Source organism: Rhinoderma darwinii, chromosome 2 (assembly GCF_050947455.1).
Source record: "Rhinoderma darwinii isolate aRhiDar2 chromosome 2, aRhiDar2.hap1, whole genome shotgun sequence".
Classification (NCBI taxonomy): Eukaryota; Metazoa; Chordata; class Amphibia; order Anura; family Rhinodermatidae; genus Rhinoderma; species Rhinoderma darwinii.
Window position 1 is genome coordinate 113,484,173 of NC_134688.1, and position 23,406 is coordinate 113,507,578.

The 23,406-nt window shown below is 46.0% G+C and overlaps 1 protein-coding gene across 1 annotated transcript in view; it reads right to left on the reverse strand.

Moving 5' to 3' along the window:
* Positions 1-23,406, reverse strand: part of LOC142740777 (inactive dipeptidyl peptidase 10-like) — a 172,615-nt gene that overhangs the window by 142,387 nt on the left and 6,822 nt on the right. Inside the window, exons 2-3 of the mRNA XM_075850199.1 lie at positions 6,494-6,608; positions 3,275-3,370 (exon numbers count right to left, since the gene is read on the reverse strand). Coding sequence (XP_075706314.1) covers positions 3,275-3,370; positions 6,494-6,608 — 211 coding nt within the window. The remainder of the gene's footprint in view (positions 1-3,274; positions 3,371-6,493; positions 6,609-23,406) is intronic.

The following is a 23,406-nucleotide window of genomic DNA, read 5'->3' on the forward strand; positions in this document are numbered from 1 at the left end:
TCATTAAAATTGTATTTTCCGAGCGCCGAGCATGGTACTGTCCAGGGTGCTGAAAGAGTTACCGCCGATCAGTGCAGCCCATTAACTCTTTCAGCACCCTGTACAGTGACTAGCGCTGAACAACCTTGCTCTTTCAGCACCCTGGACAGTACCATGATCGGCGCTCGGAAACGGAAACACGGAGTGCACACGGCCGCTAAAACGGGCACACGGATCCGTCAAAAACGGCCGTGAAAACGGTGTTGGAAGTGTGCACGAGGCCTTAGGCCCAGTTCATAGTTTTGTGGTGCTGATTTGGACGTGGAAAACACGTTGGAATCAGCACCAAAATGTTTTTTCCTGGAGCAGCTTTTAGCCGCTCGTATTAAAAAAAAAAGCGTCATGGTCTATCTTGCTGCAGATCATCTCTGACCTCCCATTGAAATCAATGGGAGGCAGAGAAAGCATTTTCCACCGAGATTTTTGCCACGAAAAACGCTGCATAAGTCATGGCACGAAAGGGCAGGCAGGTTTTTTCTGTTTGCAAAAAAAGTGTGTGTGAACAGGGCCTTAGATAGCAATTTTACCCTGGGGAAAAAAGAAAAGGTAAGCAGGGATAAGCAAGGTGTATGCTGGGTGAATGTGCTGCTCCATCAAAAGCAGCGAGCAAGGTACATTCAGGGCGGTCTCATTAATACTGAAGGTCAGGCCTGTCAGGGAGGAGATTCATGGCAGGTGAAAGGTAACCTCCTTGCCCACAAGGCACATCAGGGACGCTGAAGGTGGTGTAATTACTGCCAGGTTTTTTTTATACTTCCCATCGCTATGTGCCTTGCTGGCTCTGTTGCTGCCTTATTGCCCAACACTCCCAGCAAAGCACATGGCGACAGACGGCATGGGCAATTCAGAGGGGAAAAAAAGTCATTAAACAATTATAGCAAGGCATTAGGATGCAGCAGGGTAGGTTGTGTGGTTCAAAAAAATAAATACATAAACATATGATCCATTATCCACCATTTTAAATTACCTGGGCCCTGAGAATCAGCACTTCTGCACACACAGAACGCAGCTCAGCTTGCAAAAAGGCGGAAAGAACTGACCCTCGCTACTGGAACCCTTAAATAGACATAGTCTAAGCCTGCCCCTAACAGTTCCCACCAATCCGAAATGCAATTATTCAATAAACCACCTGCCCCTCACCCCCTGCCTGTCTTCTATGGGCTGGCAGCTTATAACATGATAAGCTGCCAGCCAGCAGAAAACTAACGAAGGCAGTTCTTGCAGATGCTGTGCCAGTACTGCGGAATGTAATGACGGCCACAGTGGGAGGAGACAGCATGCATATCTACGGCAGGCATAGCGACGTGCTGTAAGTATGCCAGCAGGCAGCAGCCATAGTACTCATTTCAATCAGCGGCCAGTCACCGCATACAACAGATGCCGTCTCTCATACTCAGGACTATCTCCTCCCTCTCTCACCTTCCGGGACTTCTCATTGGGTGGCCGCTCCGTGATGGTGAGAGAGGGAGGAGATTGAGAAACTTGACGCTCCAAAGATATTCGCCCGCCGCCCGTGAAAGTGCGTGGGTTTTAAAGTTCAGTGAGCGGGGGGACCATGGCCGCGCACCTTATAGGGAACAATGCATGGCACCCTAACACCATTCCAGCAAAACTTGAGCTCCAAAAGCCAAATGGTGCTCCTTCCCTTCTGAGCCCTGCTGTGGGTCGAAATAGCAGTTTATTGCCACATATGGGGTATTGCCAAAAAAGGGAGTAATTGGTTTTCAAATGTTGGTGTGCTTTTTGTCCTTTATGCTTTGTAAAAATGGAAAATTTCGATGTTTAATTGGAAAAAATTTAGATTTTCATTTTTACGGCCTAATTCCACTAAATTCAGCAAAAAACCTGTGGGGTTAAAATGCTCACTATACCCTCTCGTTAAATTCCTTAAAGGGGTGTAGTTTGCCAAATGGTGTCTTATTGGGGGTGTTTCCAATGTTTTGGCATCACAAGACCTCTTCAAACCTGATATGGTACCTAAAATATATTCTAATAAAAAGGAGGCCCCAAAATCCACTAGGTGCGCCTTTGATCTTAGGCCTCTGCTTCAGTCCATTATCACACTAGGGACACATGTATTATAGTTTTAAAAAGTGACGAATCTGGGCAATAAAAATTGAGTTGCGTTTCTCTGGTAAAACCTTCTGTGTTACAGAAAAAAATTGATGAAAACAGATTTTCTGCAAAAAAAATAACATTTGTAAATTTCACCTCTCCTTTGCATTAATTCCTGTGAAACACCTAAAGGGTTAAGAAACTTTCTAAATGCTGTTTTGAATACTTTGAGGGGTGGTTTCTAATATATAAGGCCCTCAAAGCCCCTTCAGTCCTGAACTGGTCCTTAAAAAAAGGCTTTTACATTTTCTTGAAAATCTGAGAAACTGCTGCTAAAGTTCTAAGCCTTGTAACGTCCTAGAAAAATCAATGAATGTTCAAAAAACGATGCCAACATAAAGTAGACATATGGGAAATGTTAATTAGTAACTATTTTGTGTGGTATTACCATATGTCTTACAAGCAGATACATTAAAATTTATAAAAATGCTAATTTTTGCAAATTTTCTCTAAATTTTGGTGTTTTTCACAAATAAACACTGAATGTATCGACCAAATTTTACCACTAAGGCCCCATGCACAAAACCCTTAGATTTAGCCCGTAATTACGGACCCATTCATGTCTATGACCAACGGACACCTTCACGTATATTTACGGGAAGGTGTCCGTGCCATAGAAAGGCTCCGCAAAAGACAGGACATGTCCAATTTTTTGCTTTTTACGAAGCGTGCTTCCGTACTTTATAAGGCAGCACAGCTCACAGATGCGGGTGGCTGTCTGCGGCCGTTCGCTTAGCGACCGGCCGTGCCCGTAATCACGGAGCGTGATTACAGGCTTGGTCGTGTGCATGGGGCCTAACTTAATCTCAGAATCACTTTAAAAAATAAAAACATTCCAAAGTTATTACCACATAAAGTGACAAAAGTCAGATTTGAAAAAAATGGCCTGGTCCATTAGGCGAAAATAGGCTAAAGTTAAAACGTGTTCAGCAGCCTGCTGGTTTTCTTTGGACCTGACCGTGGATTAGCTCCATCCCATAAAAAGTAAAAGCAAAAGAATTAAAGTTACTCAACTTTTTATCTAGAATTTATGAAGAGTTTAATAATAATAATAATAATAATTATTATTATTATGAGTTTAGCTTCCAAGGACATATTTATTGTACCTTCTTATACTTACCACTTGCCCAGAAAAAGTTGGGTATATAGACCTGGTAGTCTGGATTCTCAAGGTCAGATAATGTCATGTATATCTTCTCTGGTTGTCTTGGTATATCTGTTAAGTGACAGTATATATAAGCATTTAACACACCACAATGTTAATATACAGTTAATATAAGTTTTCTAATGCTTTAGTGCACAAAATTCTCTGCTTTGTTTTTTTTTATGGCATAATAATACTAAAATCTAATGAGAAAAAGTAAATTACTATAAAAATAATATAATGTGGGATGAATGCTAATAGTAGTGCATATACTGTCCAAATCTATACTGAAGGGACTGCTTAGTGGCTGAAGCATTGCCGAGAAGTGTGGGGGGGGGGGGGGCAGGGACATACACAGAATTAATAGGGTTCTATAGCAAACTCAATAGCAAACTCAGAAAAGGCCACTTTCCCCAAAAGTAGGAAAAGGCAAATAAGAAACATCTACTTTATCAACAGAAGCAGAATATACTGTGTGTATATCTATGCACTATTTTTTTTTAAAATTTAGTTTAAAATTAAATTCTGTCTGCCTGAAGCCAACACTAGGTGGAGTTCATTGTATTTGGAATTATACACTTTGTAAAAAGGTTGTGGACAGTAAGGCCTCATGCACACGACCGTAGCCGTGTGCACGGCCGTGATTTTCGGGTCGGCCGGCTGCGGACTGTCAGCGGACTGTCAGCCGCAGGCCGCCCGCACATGCACATGGCCGCGGCCATTGTTTTCAATGAGCCCGGACCGCAGAACCGGGCCGTAATAAGACATTCCCGTTCTTTCTGCGGTCCGGGCTCCCGGGCCGTGCACGGACCTCAAAAACTACGGTCGTGTGCACGGCCCCATAGAAAAGAATGGGGCCGCAATTCTCCCGTGGATTTTCGGGGGAATTGCGGCCGCAAAAACACGGTCGTGTGCATGAGGCCTAAGGGCAGTAGTTATGTCAGTGCTACGCCAAGTCCTATTACTGCAGGATGGCGGGATACGGGTATTCACTGTAAGATACAGCAATTTAGTTGGGGGGTGTTTTCTATAATGACGCCTAAATGGATAATGAACACCCTGCTCCATTGTCATGGCCAGCTAAGTAATCATCTGTGGCCTAGTAGAAGATAGGTCTTCAGAACACCTTGACCAAATAAATAAAACTTTGGGATAATGTAAAGCTCCATAAATGAATTTTCTGTTTTTGTCCAGATTTACATTTTAAAGAAAAAGTATCACAATATTTTTGTAATAACTAAAAAAAGATGCTAAGATATACTTTTGGGGGCATCCATCTTGTTCTAAGCTGTGAACACCAACATCAGAGATTTTTATTTACAGCAGGCGCCTGGACATAAGAAAACAACTCATTGAATTGTATTGGAGAGTGTTGTGAGCATGCTCTATGTCATATGCAGTAGTGACTGCGCAGGTAAAATAAGAAGAGAGGTCTCCAACCCCTGTTATAAAAAAATAAAATAAATGGATGCTGAATATGTGTTAAAATACCAAAATAGCCTATACTCACCAATCCCCAGCCGCTCCAACGCTAATGGTCTTTCGGTCTAACAATTGGCTGCAGTGCTCACATGCCCTTAAGACATGTCATCACTACTGCAGAGTGACAACAGCAGCAGGCAGTGAACTATGAAAGCATTCACCCCCAAGCAAAGGGGATATTTAACAGATGAGTATGGTTTGTTTTGGTATTTTAACACATATTCAGAAGCTACCTGGACAATCCCTTTAACCCCTTCCTATCCTTTATACTCCTTTTACATGGAATAACAGAGTTAAGTACATTCCTATAGAATGCCACTGTTTTGCATCAGTTAGTATTTCAGTAAAAACTGTGCTTTTAGCGCCATGCACATGGCAATTGGGGGTAGCAGCAGAATGGGGGAGTTTGTATGCAGAGACAAATCGTGGCTGGAAAAAGTCGTTATGGCGTTCTAGATGGGGATAAAGAAGAAAAGGAAAGGTGGATGACTAGAATCAGAGAAGATGGCACCTGAGAGTCACTGAATGTAACTGTACTGCAGTAATTTTTCCCTGTGTAGAACTGGTATTTAGTGACTGCATTATTTAGAGGTAAACTCTTATACATAGAGCTGAGCCGTTCTAAAAGTTGTCTTACAAATATGCTGTCTCTGATATGCATATATTTATTTATTGGGAGGGCAAAACATATGTCTTGGGGCTTGTGCCCTGATTTTTTAATATCCTAGAAACGCCTCTAGCTGCACCGATGGATCACGATAGGCAGCTGTGAAGGAAAATTGCAGAGGAGAGGGTGGCCCCAAGCAGAACTTTTGCACCAGGACAGATGAGCCTTTAGCTTCGCCGCTGCCCCCAGATGTTGTTGAGGTGCAGCTGGGGATGCAGTTTTGACAGAAGTGATCACACAGTCCTTTTTTTGGCTCACTCTCACTTTGATCTCAATCTCTGGTTTAGCAAAATACTTGAAACTCTAAGTACAATTTTGAATGTTAAACTGAGTTCAGGAGACAAAAGATACATTGAGATACATTTTTCATTTTGGCATGGCCTTCAAACACTGATGCGGACCAGACATCACGATGTTCTGGTTAATGAGGTCCCAGAAGGAAAAGGTTGAGAAGCCCTTCTCTGTATAGAAGATTATTTATTATGCAAATACCCCATTAGTTGTAGTTGTTTTGCCAATGCAAGCAGAACATCTTCTATTCATCTTTCCAAAACAACTTTTTAGATCTAGTTCTTCAAACTATACAATAATGAGCCCTATATAGATTTTAAAAAAAGGAGTAACAACCATGCTACGGTGCTATAAAACATCATTTTTATTTCTATCACAATAAATCCAATAAAATAGAAATGTTAAAAAGTGGAACAATACACCAGAAAAGTATGTAGGACAGTATAGTACATACTGAGGGAAAAAAAAAAAACTTCCTTTATTGTGCTGCAACACAGTGCAAAAGTGATGTACACATTTTTAATTCCGGGGCCCCACATTTGTCCTATGTACAGTATGTTCACGTTTGTAACATATCTGTTTTATTGAATTTAATGTGACTCCAAAAACAATATGTTTTGTATCATTGTAGCAACATGTCTCTCCTCTTTTTGTATATAAAGGTCGATGCAAGCAAAGAAACGGCATATTTAAAAAAAATAAGACATAGCAGCTCCCTGCATAATATTGTAATATTAGGGTGTACCATTCCTTACCTGGTGAAAGCAAGAAAATCGCTAACAAGACAAGTGACATTACCACAGAAATCACTAGCATTGCCAGGCCAATTCCACGCCAATTACGCGGTGGGGCACCAGAAAAACCCATGTCCTGATAAAGACAACACAAAATCAATAGATAAACTATTGTAAAAAAAATATTTTTCTTTTCCTTTCCTAATAACAGAAACAATGCACATTGGAGCGCATAAATACCTATAAAGTGTTACTTTTAAAATGCATATGTTCAAAAATAAACTTGAAAGGGCTAAGGGTATGTTCACACGACCTATTTTCAGCCGTTTTTCGGGCCGTAAACACCCTGAAAAACGGCTAAAAATGCAGGGCTGAACGCCTCCAAACATCTGCCCATTGATTTTACTGGGTGTTTTTTTAAAACGGACACGTAAAAAAAGCCTCGTAAAAAGAAGTGCATGTCACTTCTTGAGCCGTTTTTGGAGCCGTTTTTCATTGACTCAATAGAAAAACAGCTCCAAAAACGGTCGTAGAAAATGTCCCAAAAAACGCAAGCTGCTTAAAAAATGGCTGAAAATCAGAGGCGGATTTCCCTTGAAAAAGCTACGTATTTTCAGCCGTTTTTTGTTAAGCGTGTGAACATAGCCTTAGGGTATGTTCACACGGGTTATTTTCAGCCGTAAACTCCCAGAAAAATGGCTAAAAATATGGAGGCTGAATGCCTCCAAACATCTGCATATTGATTTCAATGGGAAAAACGGTGTTCCGTTCCCACGGGGCGTTTTTTACGTGGCCATATTTAAAAACAGCCACGTAAAAATACGCCTCGTAAAAAGAAGTGCATGTCACTTCTTGAGCCGTATTTGGAGCCGTTTTTCATTGACTCCTCTCCAAAAACGGCCATAAAAAACACCGCAAAAAACACAAGCTGCTTAAAACTCCTGATAGACATATGCCAGTACATTAAAGTTAAAAAATCAAAATGAAAAATCCCCCTGTGGGATTAAAAAAAAAATTAAAATTAATTAAAAAAAAGTAATGTTAACATTTTAAAAAAATCTGTAAAAAATACACAGAAATACAATTTTTTTTACAATTAATAAACTCTACAAAATATAAGTCGGAAAACATGAAATAATATACACATATTTGGTATTAATAATAAATGTAAAACATTATTTATGATGATCGGTGTATGGCGTAAAAAAAATAACTGAAAACTGCAGCGGAACTGCTTTTTTTTTTGCTAAAAAATAAAATAAAAGAGTTATGTGCATCGGGATGCAAAGAGGGAAATATAGAAAAAAATGTTCTGTTCTCAAGGACAAAATTGTCCATGCCCTTAAGGAGTTAAAGAGGACATGTCAGCTCTCCTGACATATCTGTTTTAGTGAATACTTGTGATCCCTAAAAAAAAAAAAACATTTCGGAGCATCTCTTCTTAGATCTCTGCGTTGTGCTATTCCCCTGTTATTCCTCCTTGAAATTTATGAATAAATTGATAACTGGGTGTTACCATTACCTATGTTAAAGGGGCGTGTCTCCACACAGTCTGATACTGTGAGCACTGATTGGACAGTGTCAGACTTTGTAAAAACACACCTCCGACTGGTAACAATCAGTTGTCAATTTATGCATACATCTCTTGGAGGAATAACAGGGGGAACGGAACAACACTGCGTTCTAAGAAAAGATGCTCCAGAATTGTTACATTATAGAGAATACAAGTATTCCCTAAAACAGACATGTCAGGGAGGTGACAGATCCTCCTTAAATGCTATAATATAGAAAGTGACTCATCCATTCACATTGAAGCCAAAGGGCATGGCCACACGTGGCGGATTTCCTCCGCAACTGTCCACATCAATGCCGCACCTAATCCGGGTTGCGGATTACGGCTGCGGATCTGCCCAAAATGTGCAGAAAATTGATGCGGACTAGCTGCTGCGGACTGCGGGAAAAGTGCTTCCCTTCTCCCTATCAGTGCAGGATAGAGAGAAGGGACAGCACTTTCCCTAGTGAAAGTAAACGAATTTCATACTTACCGGCCGTTGTCTTGGTGACGCGTCCCTCTTTCGGCATCCAGCCCGACCTCCCTGGATGACGCGCCAGTCCATGTGACCGCTCCAGCCTGTGCTTGGCCTGTGATTGGCTGCAGCCGTCACTTAGACTGAAACGTCATCCTGGGAGGCCGGACTGGAGACAGAAGCAGGGAGTTCTCGGTAAGTATGAACTTATATTTTTTTACAGGTTGCTGTATATTGGGATCGGTAGTCACTGTCCCGGGTGCAGAAACAGTTACTGCCGATCGCTTAACTCTTTCAGCACCCTGGACAGTGACTATTTACAGACGTCTCCTAGCAACGCTCCCGTCATTACGGGAGCCCCATTGACTTCCTCAGTCTGGCTGTAGACCTAGAAATACATAGGTCCAGCCAGAATGAAGAAATGTCTAGTTAAAAAAGCAAGACGCATCCGCAGCACACATAACATGTGCATGACAGCTGCGGACTTCATTACGGAAATTAGAATCTCCATTGAAGTCAATGGAGAAATTCCGCCATGAGTCCGCCACTGCTCCGCAACAGACAGAGCATGCTGCGGACACCAAATTCCGCTCCGCAGCCTATGCTCCGCAGCGTAATTTTACGCATCGTCTAAACGAACACTGCTAAATTAAAGTGGAAGTCAATGGACAAACGGCTCCGCTGCGGATTAACGCTGCGGAGTGTCTGCAGCGGAATTTAAGTGAAATTCCGCCACGTGTGAACCCAGCCTAACAACTGTTACTACTGGAACTTCCACATTTTTAATAACAGATTATAGATTTAATTATATTTACAGCTGGTGTTATGGTCTAGAGTAGACATTGTTTATTAAATGGCGTTTCCCAAAATAGTGTTTTATAAACTCACTTTCCATTAAAATGAATTGAGCTACAGAAGCCACCAAGTGCTGTAGCGCAGCAGGTTCTGCACAACCACATCTTCTTGAGTGGCCGTGCTCTGAGGATTTTTTTAAACCCTATTGTCATTTCATAGAACACTATTTTGGTAAATAAAAAAAATGTTAAATGTGCCCCTAAAATGCTTATAGATCCATTACCAAATGTCTCATTGTTCAGTACCTTTATAGGGTACACTGTTCAGCCAGAAGAGGAAATAGAGTCCTGAAAAGAGGACTCAAAATCAAGCAGCTGCTACTTCTCTTCAACCTTCCAATACAACAATAAATATATCAAAGGCCAGTTCAGAGATCAATGCATCAATGCCCTTCTCAATGCCCTACACAGTACAAGTGCTCCCTCTTGTGCCCCACAAAGAAATAGTGCCCTCACATAGCAATAATACCCCCTTTGTGCCCCCGCATAGACTCCTAAGGGCGGGTTCACACATGGCGGATTTTCACTTAAATTCCGCTGCGGACACTCCGCAGCGTTAATCCGCAGCGGAGCCGTTTCTCCATTGACTTTCACTTTAATTTCGCAGTGTTCGTTTACACGATGCGTACAATTCCGCTGCGGAGCATAGGCTGCGGAGCGGAATGTGGTGTCCGCAGCATGCTCTGTCTGTTGCGGAGCAGTGGCGGACTGGTTGCGGACTCATGGCGGAATTTCTCCATTGACTTCAATGGAGATTCTAAGTTCCGCAATGAAGTCCGCAGCTGTCATGCACATGTTATGTGTGGTGCGGAGCGTATTGGTTTTTTAACATGACATTTCTTCATTCTGGCTGGACCTATGTATTTCTAGGTCTACAGCCAGACTGAGGAAGTCAATGGGGCTCCCGTAATGACGGGAGCGTTGCTAGGAGACGTCAGTAAATAGTCACTGTCCAGGGTGCTGAAAGAGTTAAGCGATCGGCAGTAACTGTTTCTGCACCCGGGACAGTGACTACCGATCCCAATATACATGTATCTGTAAAAAAACATATAAGTTCATACTTACCGAGAACTCCCTGTTTCTGTCTCCAGTCCGGCCTCCCAGGATGACGTTTCAGTGGAAGTGACGGCTGCAGCCAATCACAGGCCAAGCACAGGCTGCAGCGGTCACATGGACTGGCGCGTCATCCAGGGAGGTCGGGCTGGATGCCGAAGGAGGGACGCGTCATCAAGACAACGGGCGGTAAGTATGAATTTCTTTTACTTTCACTAGGGAAAGTGCTGTCCCTTCTCTCTATCCTGCACTGATAGGGAGAAGGGAAGCACTTTTCCTGCAGTCCGCAGCGGCCAGTCCGCATCAATTTTCTGCACATTTTGTGCAGATCCGCAGCCGTAATCCGCAACCCGGATTAGGTGCGGCATTGATGCGGACAGTTGCGGAGGAATTCCGCCATGTGTGGTCATGCCCTAAATCAGACTCCAGGTCAGACATACAGTGAAGGAAATAAGTATTTGATCCCTTGCTGATTTTGTAAGTTTGCCCACTGTCAAAGACATGAACAGTCTAGAATTTTTAGGCTAGGTTAATTTTACCAGTGAGAGATAGATTATATAAAAAAAAAACAAAACAGAAAATCACATAGTCAAAATTATACATATTTGTTTGCATTGTGCACAGAGAAATAAGTATTTGATCCCCTACCAACCATTAAGAGTTCAGCCTCCTCCAGACCAGATACACCAGGGGTCTCAAACTCGGCCGGGTAAGTGGGCCGCATATAGAAAAAATGGGAAGTTGACGGGCCGTATTACTTTCAAATTTGATACAATACAAAATTATTGTTAATCAATTAGTTATTTGAACTACTATAACACTATATTACTAGAATAATAATACTACATTACTATAATAATAGCGCTAGGTTTAAAATTTGAGATATTTCTCCACGTGTTTATTTCAACAATCCAGCTTTCCAGTTTAAGTGTCGCTAAATGCAGTCCGGCGGCTCAGTTAGCACACATGTCAAGATTGGGCAGCCCCTTTTTAGATAGTGCCGCAGTGCCCTCTGTGGATGCTGCCGCAGTGCCCTCTGTGGATGCTGCCGCAGTGCCCTCTGTGGATGCTGCCGCAGTGCCCTCTGTGGATAATGCAACACACCCCTAGATAAGGCCACAGTGCCCTCTGTAGATAAGGCCACAGTGCCCTCTGTAGATAAGGCCACAGTGCCCTCTGTAGATAATGCAACACACCCCTAGATAATGCCAGTGTCCTCTTCAGATACTGTCACACACCCACTTGTAGATAACGCCACAGTGCCCTCTGTAGAGGCTGCCACAGTGCCCTCTGTAGAGGCTGCCACAGTGCCCTCTGTAGAGGCTGCCACAGTGCCCTCTGTAGAGGCTGCCACAGTGCCCTCTGTAGAGGCTGCCACAGTGCCCTCTGTAGAGGCTGCCCCAGTGCCCTCTGTAGAGGCTGCCCCAGTGCCCTCTGTAGAGGCTGCCCCAGTGCCCTCTGTAGAGGCTGCCCCAGGGCCCTCTGTAGAGGATGCCCCAGTCCCCTCTGTAGAGGATGCCCCAGTCCCCTCTGTACAGGATGCCCCAGTCCCCTCTGTAGAGGATGCCCCAGTGCCCTCTGTAGAGGATGCCCCAGTGCCCTCTGTAGAGGATGCCCCAGTGCCCTCTGTAGAGGATGCACCAGTGCGCTCTGTAGAGGATGCCCCAGTGCCCTCTGTAGAGGATGCCCCAGTGCCCTCTGTAGAGGATGCCCCAGTGCCCTCTGTAGAGGATGCCCCAGTGCCCTCTGTAGAGGCTGCCCCAGTCCCCTCTGTAGAGGCTGCCCAGTCCCCTCTGTAGAGGCTGCCCCAGTGCCCTCTGTAGAGGCTGCCCCAGTGCCCTCTGTAGAGGCTGCCCCAGTGCCCTCTGTAGAGGCTGCCCCAGTGCCCTCTGTAGAGGCTGCCCCAGTGCCCTCTGTAGAGGCTGCCCCAGTGCCCTCTGTAGAGGCTGCCCCAGTCCCCTCTGTAGAGGCTGCCCCAGTCCCCTCTGTAGAGGCTGCCCCAGTCCTCTCTGTAGAAGCTGCCCCAGTGCCCTCTGTAGAGGCTGCCCCAGTGCTCTCTGTAGAGGCTGCCACAGTGATGTCAGGGGCTTGCCCAGAGCTGGAGTCCCAGGCAGAGCGCTAGTAGGCTCTTCCTGGGACTCCAGCTGTGCTCCTGACATCACTGGGACTCCTACTCTGGGGAAGCCCCTGACATCATTGTCGATGTATGGACAGCAATGTCAGAGGCTTCCCCAGAGTCCCGGAGCAGAGCCGACACCAGCGCTCTGCTCCGCTCTGGGCAAGACCCTGACACACTGTCCATATATGGGCAGCGATGTCAGGGAATTCCCCAGAGTCCCGGAGCAGAGCCGACACCAGCGCTCTGCTCGGGACTCCGGTTCTGGGGAAGCCCCAGACATCGCTGTTCATATGTGGACAGCGATGTCAGGGAATTCCACAGAATCCAGGAGCAGAGCCGACACCAGCGCTCTGCTCCGCTCTGGGCAAGACCCTGACACACTGTCCATATATGGGCAGCGATGTCAGGGAATTCCACAGAGTCCCCGAGCAGAGCCGACACCAGCGCTCTGCTCGGGACTCCGGCTCTGGGGGAAGCCCCAGACATCGCTGTTCATATGTGGACAGCGATGTCAGGGAATTCCAGAGTCTCGGAGCAGAGCCGATACTAGCGGCTCTGTGTCCTGCGGGCCGCAGATGACAGCCCCAGGGGCTGCATGCGGCCCGCGGGCCGCGTGCTTGAGACCCCTGAGTTACACGCTCCAAATCAACTTGGTGCCTGCATTAAAGACAGCTGTCTTACATGGTCACCTGTATAAAAGACTCCTGTCCACAGACTCAATTAATCAGTCTAACTCTAACCTCTACAACATGGGCAAGACCAAAGAGCTGGATGATTCTGAGAGTGATTAGGAGAAGGTGCTGTGGTCACATGAGACTAAAATTGAGCTCTTTGGCATTAACTCAACTCGCCGTGTTTGGAGGAAGAGAAATGCTGCCTATGACCGTCCCCACTGTCAAGCATGGAGGTGGAAACATTATGTTTTGGGGGTGTTTCTCTGCTAAGGGCACAGGACTACTTCACCGCATCAATGGGAGAATGGATGGAGCCATGTACCCTCAAATCCTGAGTGACAACCTCCTTCCCTCCACTAGGACATTAAAAATGGTTCGTGGCTGGGTCTTCCAGCACGACAATGACCCGAAACATACAGCCAAGGCAACAAAGGAGTGGCTCAAAAAGAAGCACATTAAGGTCATGGAGTGGCCTAGCCAGTCTCCAGACCTTAATCCCATCGAAAACTTATGGAGGGAGCTGAAGATCCGAGTTGCCAAGCGACAGCCTCGAAATCTTAATGATTTACAGATGATCTGCAAAGAGGAGTGGGCCAAAATTCCATCTAACATGTGTGCAAACCTCATCATCAACTACAAAAAACGTCTGACTGCTGTGCTTGCCAACAAGGGTTTTGCCACCAAGTATTAAGTCTTGTTTGCCAAAGGGATCAAATACTTATTTCTCTGTGCACAATGCAAATAAATATATATAATTTTGACTATGTGATTTTCTTTTTTTTTTTTTTATATAATCTATCTCTCACTGGTAAAATTAACCTAGCCTAAAAATTCTAGACTGTTCATGACTTTGACAGTGGGCAAACTTACAAAATCAGCAAGGGATAAAATACTTATTTCCTTCACAGTAACAATAAAATAATGCATTTACTTTACAGTCCAGATCCCCACAGGCTGCACAAAGTGTCTGCCGCGGGCAATATAAGTTCCAGACGGGTAGCGTCAAGGCATTGTTTGTGACGTTGCTTATTGTATCTCATACTACGTCCTGACACTCTCCTGATCTGGGACGGGCCCCTTTAGCTCAGGACTCCTAGGACCACCATGAGGCCTGCTCAGTGACGTTTCAGTAACGCCACTATGTGCACCCCACCATTTAAGTGGGCCCTGGGCTGCCTCGCCCTGTTAGCTACGCTACTCACTATGTCTGGAGGAATAAAATGTTTGTACAAAAACATAATAGGGGATTCTTTCCTGTTAAAGCAGTGACACCATGGAGCTCTCTGACAGAGTATGTTGTCATGTTAATTCATTTAAAAGTTTAAGAGGGGCCTGGATGCATTTCCTAAAAATAATATTACATGTTATGTGTACAAGATCCCTGGAGATGGGTTGTTGATCCAGGGATTTATTCTGTTTGCCAGATTGGAGTTGGGAATTCTATCCCTTAGATGAGGAAAATTAGCTTTTGCCTCATGGGGATTTTTGTATTTTTCCAGAGAAATATTGCAGGAGAATGGCTTGAAGTAGATGAATTTATGTCTCTGCTACTATGTTTCCTCACATGTATTATTTAATGGTTTTAACCCCTTGCCACCGCAGTCATTTTTCGGTTTTTAATTTTCACCTCCCCACCTTCTAAAGGCCATAACCTTTTTATCTTTTTGACGATTTAGGGCTTGTTTTTTGAGGGATAAGTTGTAGTTTTTCACGGCACCATTTATTGTACCATATAATGTACTTAGAAACTGGGAAAAAATAATTCTTTATGGAGTGGAATGGGGAAAAAATTGATTCCTCCATTGTTTTTTGGTTTCATTCTTAGGGCGTTCACCGTGCGTTAAAAATGACATGGTAACGTTATTCTACTGGTCAATACAATTACAGCGATACCAAATTTATATATTTTTTTATGTTTTACTATTTTTACAATAGAAAAACTGTTTAAAAAAAATTTGTGTCCACATACACTACCGTTCAAAAGTTTGGGGTCGCCCAGACAATTTTGTGTTTTTGGCGGGATCCTCTGCAGCAAGACAAAAAGAGTGTTAAGCCCCGCCCCCATTGGCTAAACCCCGCTCCTCAGCCGTTCCCCAGCCAAAAATGGAACAGATCAGCAGGAGACTAACCCCTATATTCTCTGGAGGATTTCTACAAGACGGTTTGTTTCAAGAACATATAGAAAATCCTGTAGAATGACAAACGGTGGGAGAAATACACTATATGGACAAAAGTATTGGGACATACCTCATAATCATTGAATATAGGTATTTCATTCAGTCCCATTGCCACAGGTGTATAAAATGAAGCACCTTGCCCTGCAGTCTATCTTTACAGACATTTGTGAAAGAATGGGTCATTCTGAAGCGCTCTGTGAATTCCAGCGTGGTATGTAATAGGATGACACTGTTGTAACAAGTTGTTTTGTTAAATTTCTTCCCTCCTAGATATTCCACAATCAACTGTCAGTGGTATTATTATAAAGTGAAAGCGTTTAAGAACCACAGCAACTCAGCCATGAAGTAGCAGACCTCGTAAAGTTACAGAGCGGGGTCGCCAAGTTCTGAGGCGCATAGTGCATAAAAGTCACCAACACTCTGCTGACTCAATAACTGCAGATTTCAAAACATCCTCTGACATTAACATCCGCATAAAATTTTTCCCCCGGGTGCTCCATGGCATGGGTTTCCATGGCCTAGCAGCTGCATTCAAGCCTTACATCACCAAGCACAATGTCAAGCGTCGGATGGAGTGATGTAAAGCACGACACCACTGGACTCTACAATGTTGCTTCTCTATCTGGCAGTATGTTGGAAGAGTCTGAGTTTGGCGAATGCCAGGAGAACATTACCTGCCTGACTCCATTGTGCCAACTGTAAAATTTGGTGGTGGAGGTCATGGGATTGTTTTTCAGGGGTTGGCCTAGGCCCCTTAGTTCCAGTGAAGGGAAATCTTAATGCTTCAGCACACCAAAATATTGCGAGCAGGGTCCTCACTCCCCAGGTTTGAATTGTAAATGAAGTTTGTCACTATGTAATGTCTGATATTGTTTGTTTCATGTCCCCTCTAAATTGTAAAGTGCTGCGTAATATGTTGGCGCTATATAAATAAAGATTATTATTATTATTATTATATTATTAAAGGCATGGTTGGGTGAGTTTGGTGTGGAAGAACTTGACTGGCCCGCACAGAGCCCTGACTTCAACCCCATCCAACACCTTTGGGATGAACTAGAATGGAGATTACGAGCCAGGCCCCTCTCATCCAACATCAGCGTCTGACCTCACAAATGCTCTTCTGGATGAATGGGCCAAAATTACCACAGACACAATCCAAAATCTTGTAGAAAGTCTTCCTAAAAGCGTGGAAGTTGTTTTAGCAGCAAAGGGGTGACCAACTCCATACTATTACCTATGGATTTAGAATTGTATCTCATTCAAGCTCCAGCAGGTGTAATACTCCAGTAGGTCTCCAAATACTTTTGTACATATAGTGTATATGTAATGGCAGTGGGTAGGGAGACGGACAAGTGAGCCCTAATCTACCCGCCACTCTGTCCCTGCCTACTTGCAACGACCCGCCCTAGGCAACGGGGTACAACTGGGCGGCGGTCCCTGCGCTCAGTAAGTGCACGACAAACACGACAAACATACAAAGGAACACAAGCAAGGAAAAGGGGCAGTTGCCCACGGCAACACCGTGAGCAACCAGAGTGGTGATCGAGCCGAGTCAAGCCAGGAGTGTGCGAGGTACAAAACGAAAAGCAGAAGAGTAGTCGGTAAGCCAGGGTCTGTATGGAGCAGGATCAAAAATAGCAGGAGCTGTAGCTGGGCCAGGAAACCACAAGGAAAGAATCACAAGCACTGAGTGTTAGGGATCTGCCAGGTACTACGTCTAAGTATACTCCTGGGATTAATCAATCCACACCTGAGGCCAGACCTGTTCGACTGACACCATCTCCCACCAACCAGGGTGGCAGGCTCAGGAGTGGGAGAGCCTATCGCGGCCTGGTCAGTGGGAGTTAGCTCCGCCCCCTGTCCTTTATTACCTGCTGTGTTCTCCTCCTCAGTGCTTGTAATTCTTTTGGATTCCGGCCCCACTGCTGCTTGCTCCAGCCTGCTTCTGCCGTGCTTCTGCCTTGCTTCTGTTCTGCTTAACCCGCTTGCTTTGCCTCCGGCTTGCTTCCTCCTCTGTGCTCACTTGGGTATACTCCACTTCATCCTGGTCCTGACAACTCATTCACCGCTCCGTTTCCTCGCGGCGTTCCGTGGGCTACTGCCCCTTCCCTTGCGTGTTCCCTGTTTATTCTCCTGTGCACTTAGACAGCGTAGGGACCGCCGCCCAGTTGTACCCCGTCGCCTAGGGCGGGTCGTTGCAAGTAGGCAGGGACAGGGCGGTGGGTAGATTAGGGCTCACTTTCCCTTCACCTCCTTCCTGCCATTACATAATTACAAGCCCCTTACCTAGTCTACCATTTCCCCTACGCTGACGCTATCATGGACCCCCTTGAGACCCTGACCCAGCAGATGCAGGGCCTCTCCCTACAGGTCCAGGCCCTGGCCCAGAGGGTCAACCAGGGTGATGCTGCCATAGTAGTTCCCCTCACCTCACCTCTAGAACCCGACCTCAAGTTACCTGACCGGTTCTCAGGGGACCGTAAGACGTTTCTCTCCTTCCGGGAGAGTTGCAGACTGTATTTCCGCCATAAACCCCACTCCTCAGGTTCCGAGAACCAGCGGGTGGGTATCATCATATCCCGACTCCAGGAAGGGCCCCAAGAGTGGGCCTTCTCCTTTGCTCCTGACGCCCCTGAACTTTCCTCTGTTGATCGCTTTTTCTCTGCCCTCGGACTCATTTACGACGAGACTGACAGGACTGCTTTAGCCGAGAGTCAGCTGGTGACCTTACGTCAGGGTAGGAGACCGGTTGAGGAGTACTGTTCTGATTTTAGAAAGTGGTGCGTAGCTTCTCGGTGGAACGATCCGGCCCTAAGGTGCCAGTTTAGGTTAGGATTATCTGACGCCCTGAAGGATCTGCTGGTTAGCTACCCCTCTTCTGACTCCCTTGACCAGGTTATGGCCCTAGCAGTATGACTTGACCGACGTCTCAGGGAACGTCAGCTTGAACGCTTCAATGTGCTCCCCTCTGACTTTTCTGCAATCCCCCCCGAGGTCCCGTCTCCTCGCCCCTCTACGGAGGACTCGGAGGTACCTATGCAACTCGGGGCCTCCATGTCCCCTCGACAACGTAGGGAGTTTCGCAGAATGAAGGGTCTCTGCTTCTACTGTGGGGACGACAAGCATCTTCTGAACACCTGTCCCAGGCGCAAGAATAAAAAGCCGGAAAACTTCCGCGCCTAAGTGATCATCGGGGAGGTCACTTGGGCGCACAGGTATTTCCCGTTAATGTGAAACGCAATAAAATTTTGCTTCCCTTTCAGGTCTCGTTTGCTGGCCGGTCTGCCACTGGCAGTGCCTTCGTGGATTCTGGCTCATCTGCTAATATCATGTCTGTGGAATTTGCTATGTCTCTAAAAATGCCTTTTATTGATTTACCTTATCCTATCCCGGTAGTGGGTATCGACTCAACTCCCCTTGCTAATGGTTATTTTACTCAGCATACTCCTGTTTTTGAACTCCTGGTTGGCTCCATGCATTTGGAGCAGTGCTCTGTACTGGTGATGCAGGGATTATCGTCTGATCTGGTATTAGGTCTTCCCTGGTTGCAGTTGCATAATCCCACGTTTGATTGGAATACTGGGGATCTCACCAAATGGGGTAATGAATGTCTTATGTCATGTCTTTCTGTTAACTCTATTTCTCCCCGGGAGGAGGTAAACACGCTTCCTGAGTTTGTTCAGGACTTCGCCGATGTGTTTTCTAAGGAGGCCTCCGAGGTGTTGCCCCCCATAGAGATTACGATTGCGCCATCGATTTGGTGCCTGGTGCCAAGCTTCCTAAGGGTAGGATATTTAATCTTTCATGTCCTGAACGTGAAGCTATGAGGGTGTATATCCAAGAATGCCTGGCCAAGGGTTTCATTCGCCCCTCGACTTCTCCTGTAGGTGCTGGCTTCTTCTTTGTGGGGAAGAAGGATGGTGGTCTTAGGCCGTGCATTGATTATCGTAACCTGAATAAGGTCACCGTAAGGAACCAGTACCCACTTCCTTTGATTCCGGATCTTTTTAATCAGGTTAAGGGAGCCCAATGGTTTTCTAAGTTCGATCTACGGGGGGCATATAACCTTATCCGCATCAAAGAGGGGGATGAGTGGAAAACTGCGTTCAACACACCCGAGGGTCATTTCGAATACCTGGTCATGCCCTTTGGGTTGTGTAATGCCCCTGCCGTCTTCCAGAATTTTATTAATGAAATCCTGAGAGATTACCTGGGTAATTTTCTTGTTGTGTACCTTGATGACATACTGGTGTTTTCCAAGGACAGGTCCTCCCACGTGGAGCATGTCAGGAAGGTGCTCCAGGTCCTTCGGGAGAATAATCTGTTTGCTAAGACTGAAAAATGTGTCTTTGGGGTACAGGAGATACCATTTTTAGGGCAAATCCTCACTCCTCATGAATTCCGCATGGACCCTGCCAAGGTTCAGGCTGTGGCGGAATGGGTCCAACCTGCCTCCCTTAAGGCGTTACAGTGTTTTTTAGGGTTCGCCAACTATTACAGGAGATTTATTACCAACTTCTCGGTCGTCGCTAAGCCTCTTACGGACCTTACTCGCAAGGGTGCTGATGTCCTCCATTGGCCCCCTGAGGCCGTCCAGGCCTTTGAGACCCTCAAGAAGTGCTTTATCTCTGCCCCCGTGCTGATTCAGCCCAACCAAGAGGAGCCATTTATTGTGGAGGTTGACGCATCCGAGGTGGGAGTGGGGGCTGTCTTGTACCAGGGTACCAGGTCCCTCACCCATCTCCGTCCCTGTGCCTACTTCTCCAGGAAGTTTTCGCCCACTGAGAGTAACTATGATATTGGCAACCGCGAACTCTTAGCCATTAAATGGGCATTTGAAGAGTGGCGCCACTTCCTGGAGGGGGCCAGACACCAGGTAACGGTCCTTACGGATCACAAGAATCTGGTTTTCCTAGAATCAGCCCGGAGGCTTAATCCTAGACAAGCTCGGTGGGCACTATTCTTTACCAGATTTAATTTCTTGGTTACCTATAGGGCTGGGTCCAAGAATATTAAGGCTGATGCCCTGTCACGTAGTTTCATGGCCAATCCTCCTTCCGAGAAAAATCCTGCTTGTATTTTACCCCCTGGTATAATCATTTCTGCCACGGATTCTGATTTAGCTTCTGATATCGCGGCTGATCAGGGTGCAGCTCCCGGGAACGTCCCTGGGGACAAACTGTTTGTTCCCCTGCAATACCGGCTAAGGGTACTCAGGGAAAACCATGACTCCGCTCTATCTGGTCATCCTGGCATCTTGGGCACCAAACACCTCATTACCAGAAACTATTGGTGGCCTGGGTTGCCTAAAGACGTTAGGGCTTACGTCGCCGCTTGTGAGGTTTGCGCTAGGTCCAAAACCCCTAGGTCCCGACCTGCGGGCCTACTACGTTCCTTGCCCATTCCCCAGAGACCTTGGACCCATATCTCCATGGATTTTATCACCGATTTGCCTCCATCTCAGGGCAAGTGGTGTGGGTGGTAGTAGACCGCTTCAGCAAGATGTGCCACTTTGTGCCCCTTAAGAAGCTACCTAACGCCAAGACGTTAGCTTCTTTGTTTGTGAAACACATCCTGCGTCTCCATGGGGCCCCAGTCAATATCGTTTCTGACAGAGGGGTACAATTTGTTTCCTTATTTTGGAGAGCCTTTTGTAAAAAGTTGGAGATTGATCTGTCCTTCTCCTCCGCCTTCCATCCCGAAACTAATGGCCAAACGGAGAGGACTAACCAGTCCCTGGAACAATATTTAAGGTGTTTCATCTCTGACTGTCAATTCGATTGGGTCTCATTCCTTCCCCTTGCTGAATTTTCCCTGAATAACCGGGTCAGTAACTCGTCAGGGGTCTCCCCGTTTTTCTGTAATTTCGGGTTTAACCCAAGGTTCTCCTCCGTTTCCCCTGGTTGTTCCAATAATCCTGAGGTAGAGGATGTTCATCGGGAACTGTGCACTGTCTGGGCCCAGGTTCAGAAGAACCTAGAGGCGTCCCAGAGCGCACAAAAGATTCAGGCGGATAGTAGACGTTCTGCTAACCCCCGGTTTGTTGTCGGGGATTTGGTCTGGTTGTTGTCCTCAACCCTGTATCCTTCCGTCTGGAGCTGCCCCCATCCTTTCGCATACATGACGTCTTCCATGCCTCCCTCCTTAAACGCTGCTCCCCGTCCTGGTCCCCCTCGAGGAAACCTCCTGTTCCCGTTCTCACCCCTGAGTGGGTGGAATTCGAGGTGGCCAAGATTATGGACAGTAGGATGGTCCAGGGCTCCCTCCAGTACCTGGTCCATTGGAGAGGGTACGGGCCGGAGGAGAGGACTTGGGTACCTGCCCGTGATGTTCACGCTGGGGTATTGATCAGGAGGTTCCACCTTCTCTTCCCTACTAAACCGGGTCCTCTTAGTAAGGGTCCGGTGGCCCCTCATAAAAGGGGGAGTACTGTTAGGGATCTGCCAGGTACTACGTCTAGGTATACTCCTGGGATTAATCAATCCACACCTGAGGCCAGACCTGTTCGACTGACACCATCTCCCACCAACCAGGGTGGCAGGCTCAGGAGTGGGAGAGCCTATCGCGGCCTGGTCAGTCGGAGTTAGCTCCGCCCCCTGTCCTTTATTACCTGCTGTGTTCTCCTCCTCAGTGCTTGTAATTCTTTTGGATTCCGGCCCCACTGCTGCTTGCTCCAGCCTGCTTCTGCCGTGCTTTTGCCTTGCTGCTGTTCTGCTTAACCCGCTTGCTTTGCCTCCGGCTTGCTTCCTCCTCTGTGCTCACTTGGGTATACTCCACTTCATCCTGGTCCTGACAACTCATTCACCGCTCCGTTTCCTCGCGGCGTTCCGTGGGCTACTGCCCCTTCCCTTGCGTGTTCCCTGTTTGTTCTCCTGTGCACTTAGACAGCGTAGGGACCGCCGCCCAGTTGTACTCCGTCGCCTAGGGCGGGTCGTTGCAAGTAGGCAGGGACAGGGCGGTGGGTAGATTAGGGCTCACTTTCCCTTCACCTCCTTCCTGCCATTACACCGAGGGACAGGAAGGGCAGGCTTAAATAGACCGAGGGCGGGAGCTAGCTGAGTCTGGACAGGTTACGATAGGCTCTCCCACTCCTAAGCCTGCCAGCCTGAATGGTGGAAGCAGGAGTCAGTCTCAGGGATGTATTCTCAGGTGCTGACTGATTAGTTCTGGGAGTTAACCCCGAACTGTGCCTGGCAGATCCTTTACAGTATATCTCCTTATTAATCATTCACCTCTATGTTCAGTGTTCCTTTAGGCCCGCCCGAACCTGTCCTTTCCTATGACCATTACAAATATTAAAATCTACTCTCCATGTACTATGATCATAGTCGGACTACTGTAATGAAAATTAGAAGATATTTCTTAGTCTTGAACAAAGCAATATGGTCTTTGGGGTTACATGTAAACACAAGATAAAAATACAACCTTGTTTTAATAATGTCTAGAAACTGTTTTGGCACACATGCTGCATACTGCTTTCTCGAGGGACTCGTAAAATGACAAAGGAAATGTACTGCAATCTGCAGAGTTTCCATGATAAAAAGTATTGGAGCAGTTCCCAGGGAGCTACATGTCCTCGAACTGGTGCTGGCGGAGAGAATTAATGTTCTGTTGTTTTCTTCTCTTCCTTTTTACTTTGCTATTCCTTCACAGGTTCAGGAAAAGAGCAACATTGTAGACCCTCATTTAACTCAAGTTCCGATCTTAATTCAAAAACTTTTGTGAAATAAAAACCAATAGGAGAGATATATTAAGCAAAATTCTGCCACCAATTGCACCAAAAAGGGAAATACTTGGTGTGTGCCAAATTTATTATGTGTTTTAGACACATTTTACACCTAACTCAACAGTTTTAAGGGGCGGTAAAATGTACCAAATTTATAAAATGCGTGTGTGAAATTATTGATGTACATGTACTCCAGCCATGAGGTAGCATAAGGAAGAGTTAATTGTCTAATATGCCTAGCAGATTGCACCAACGTTACTATGCCCGGTGTGTTATTTTGATAAAATTTGGTGACATTTGTGTC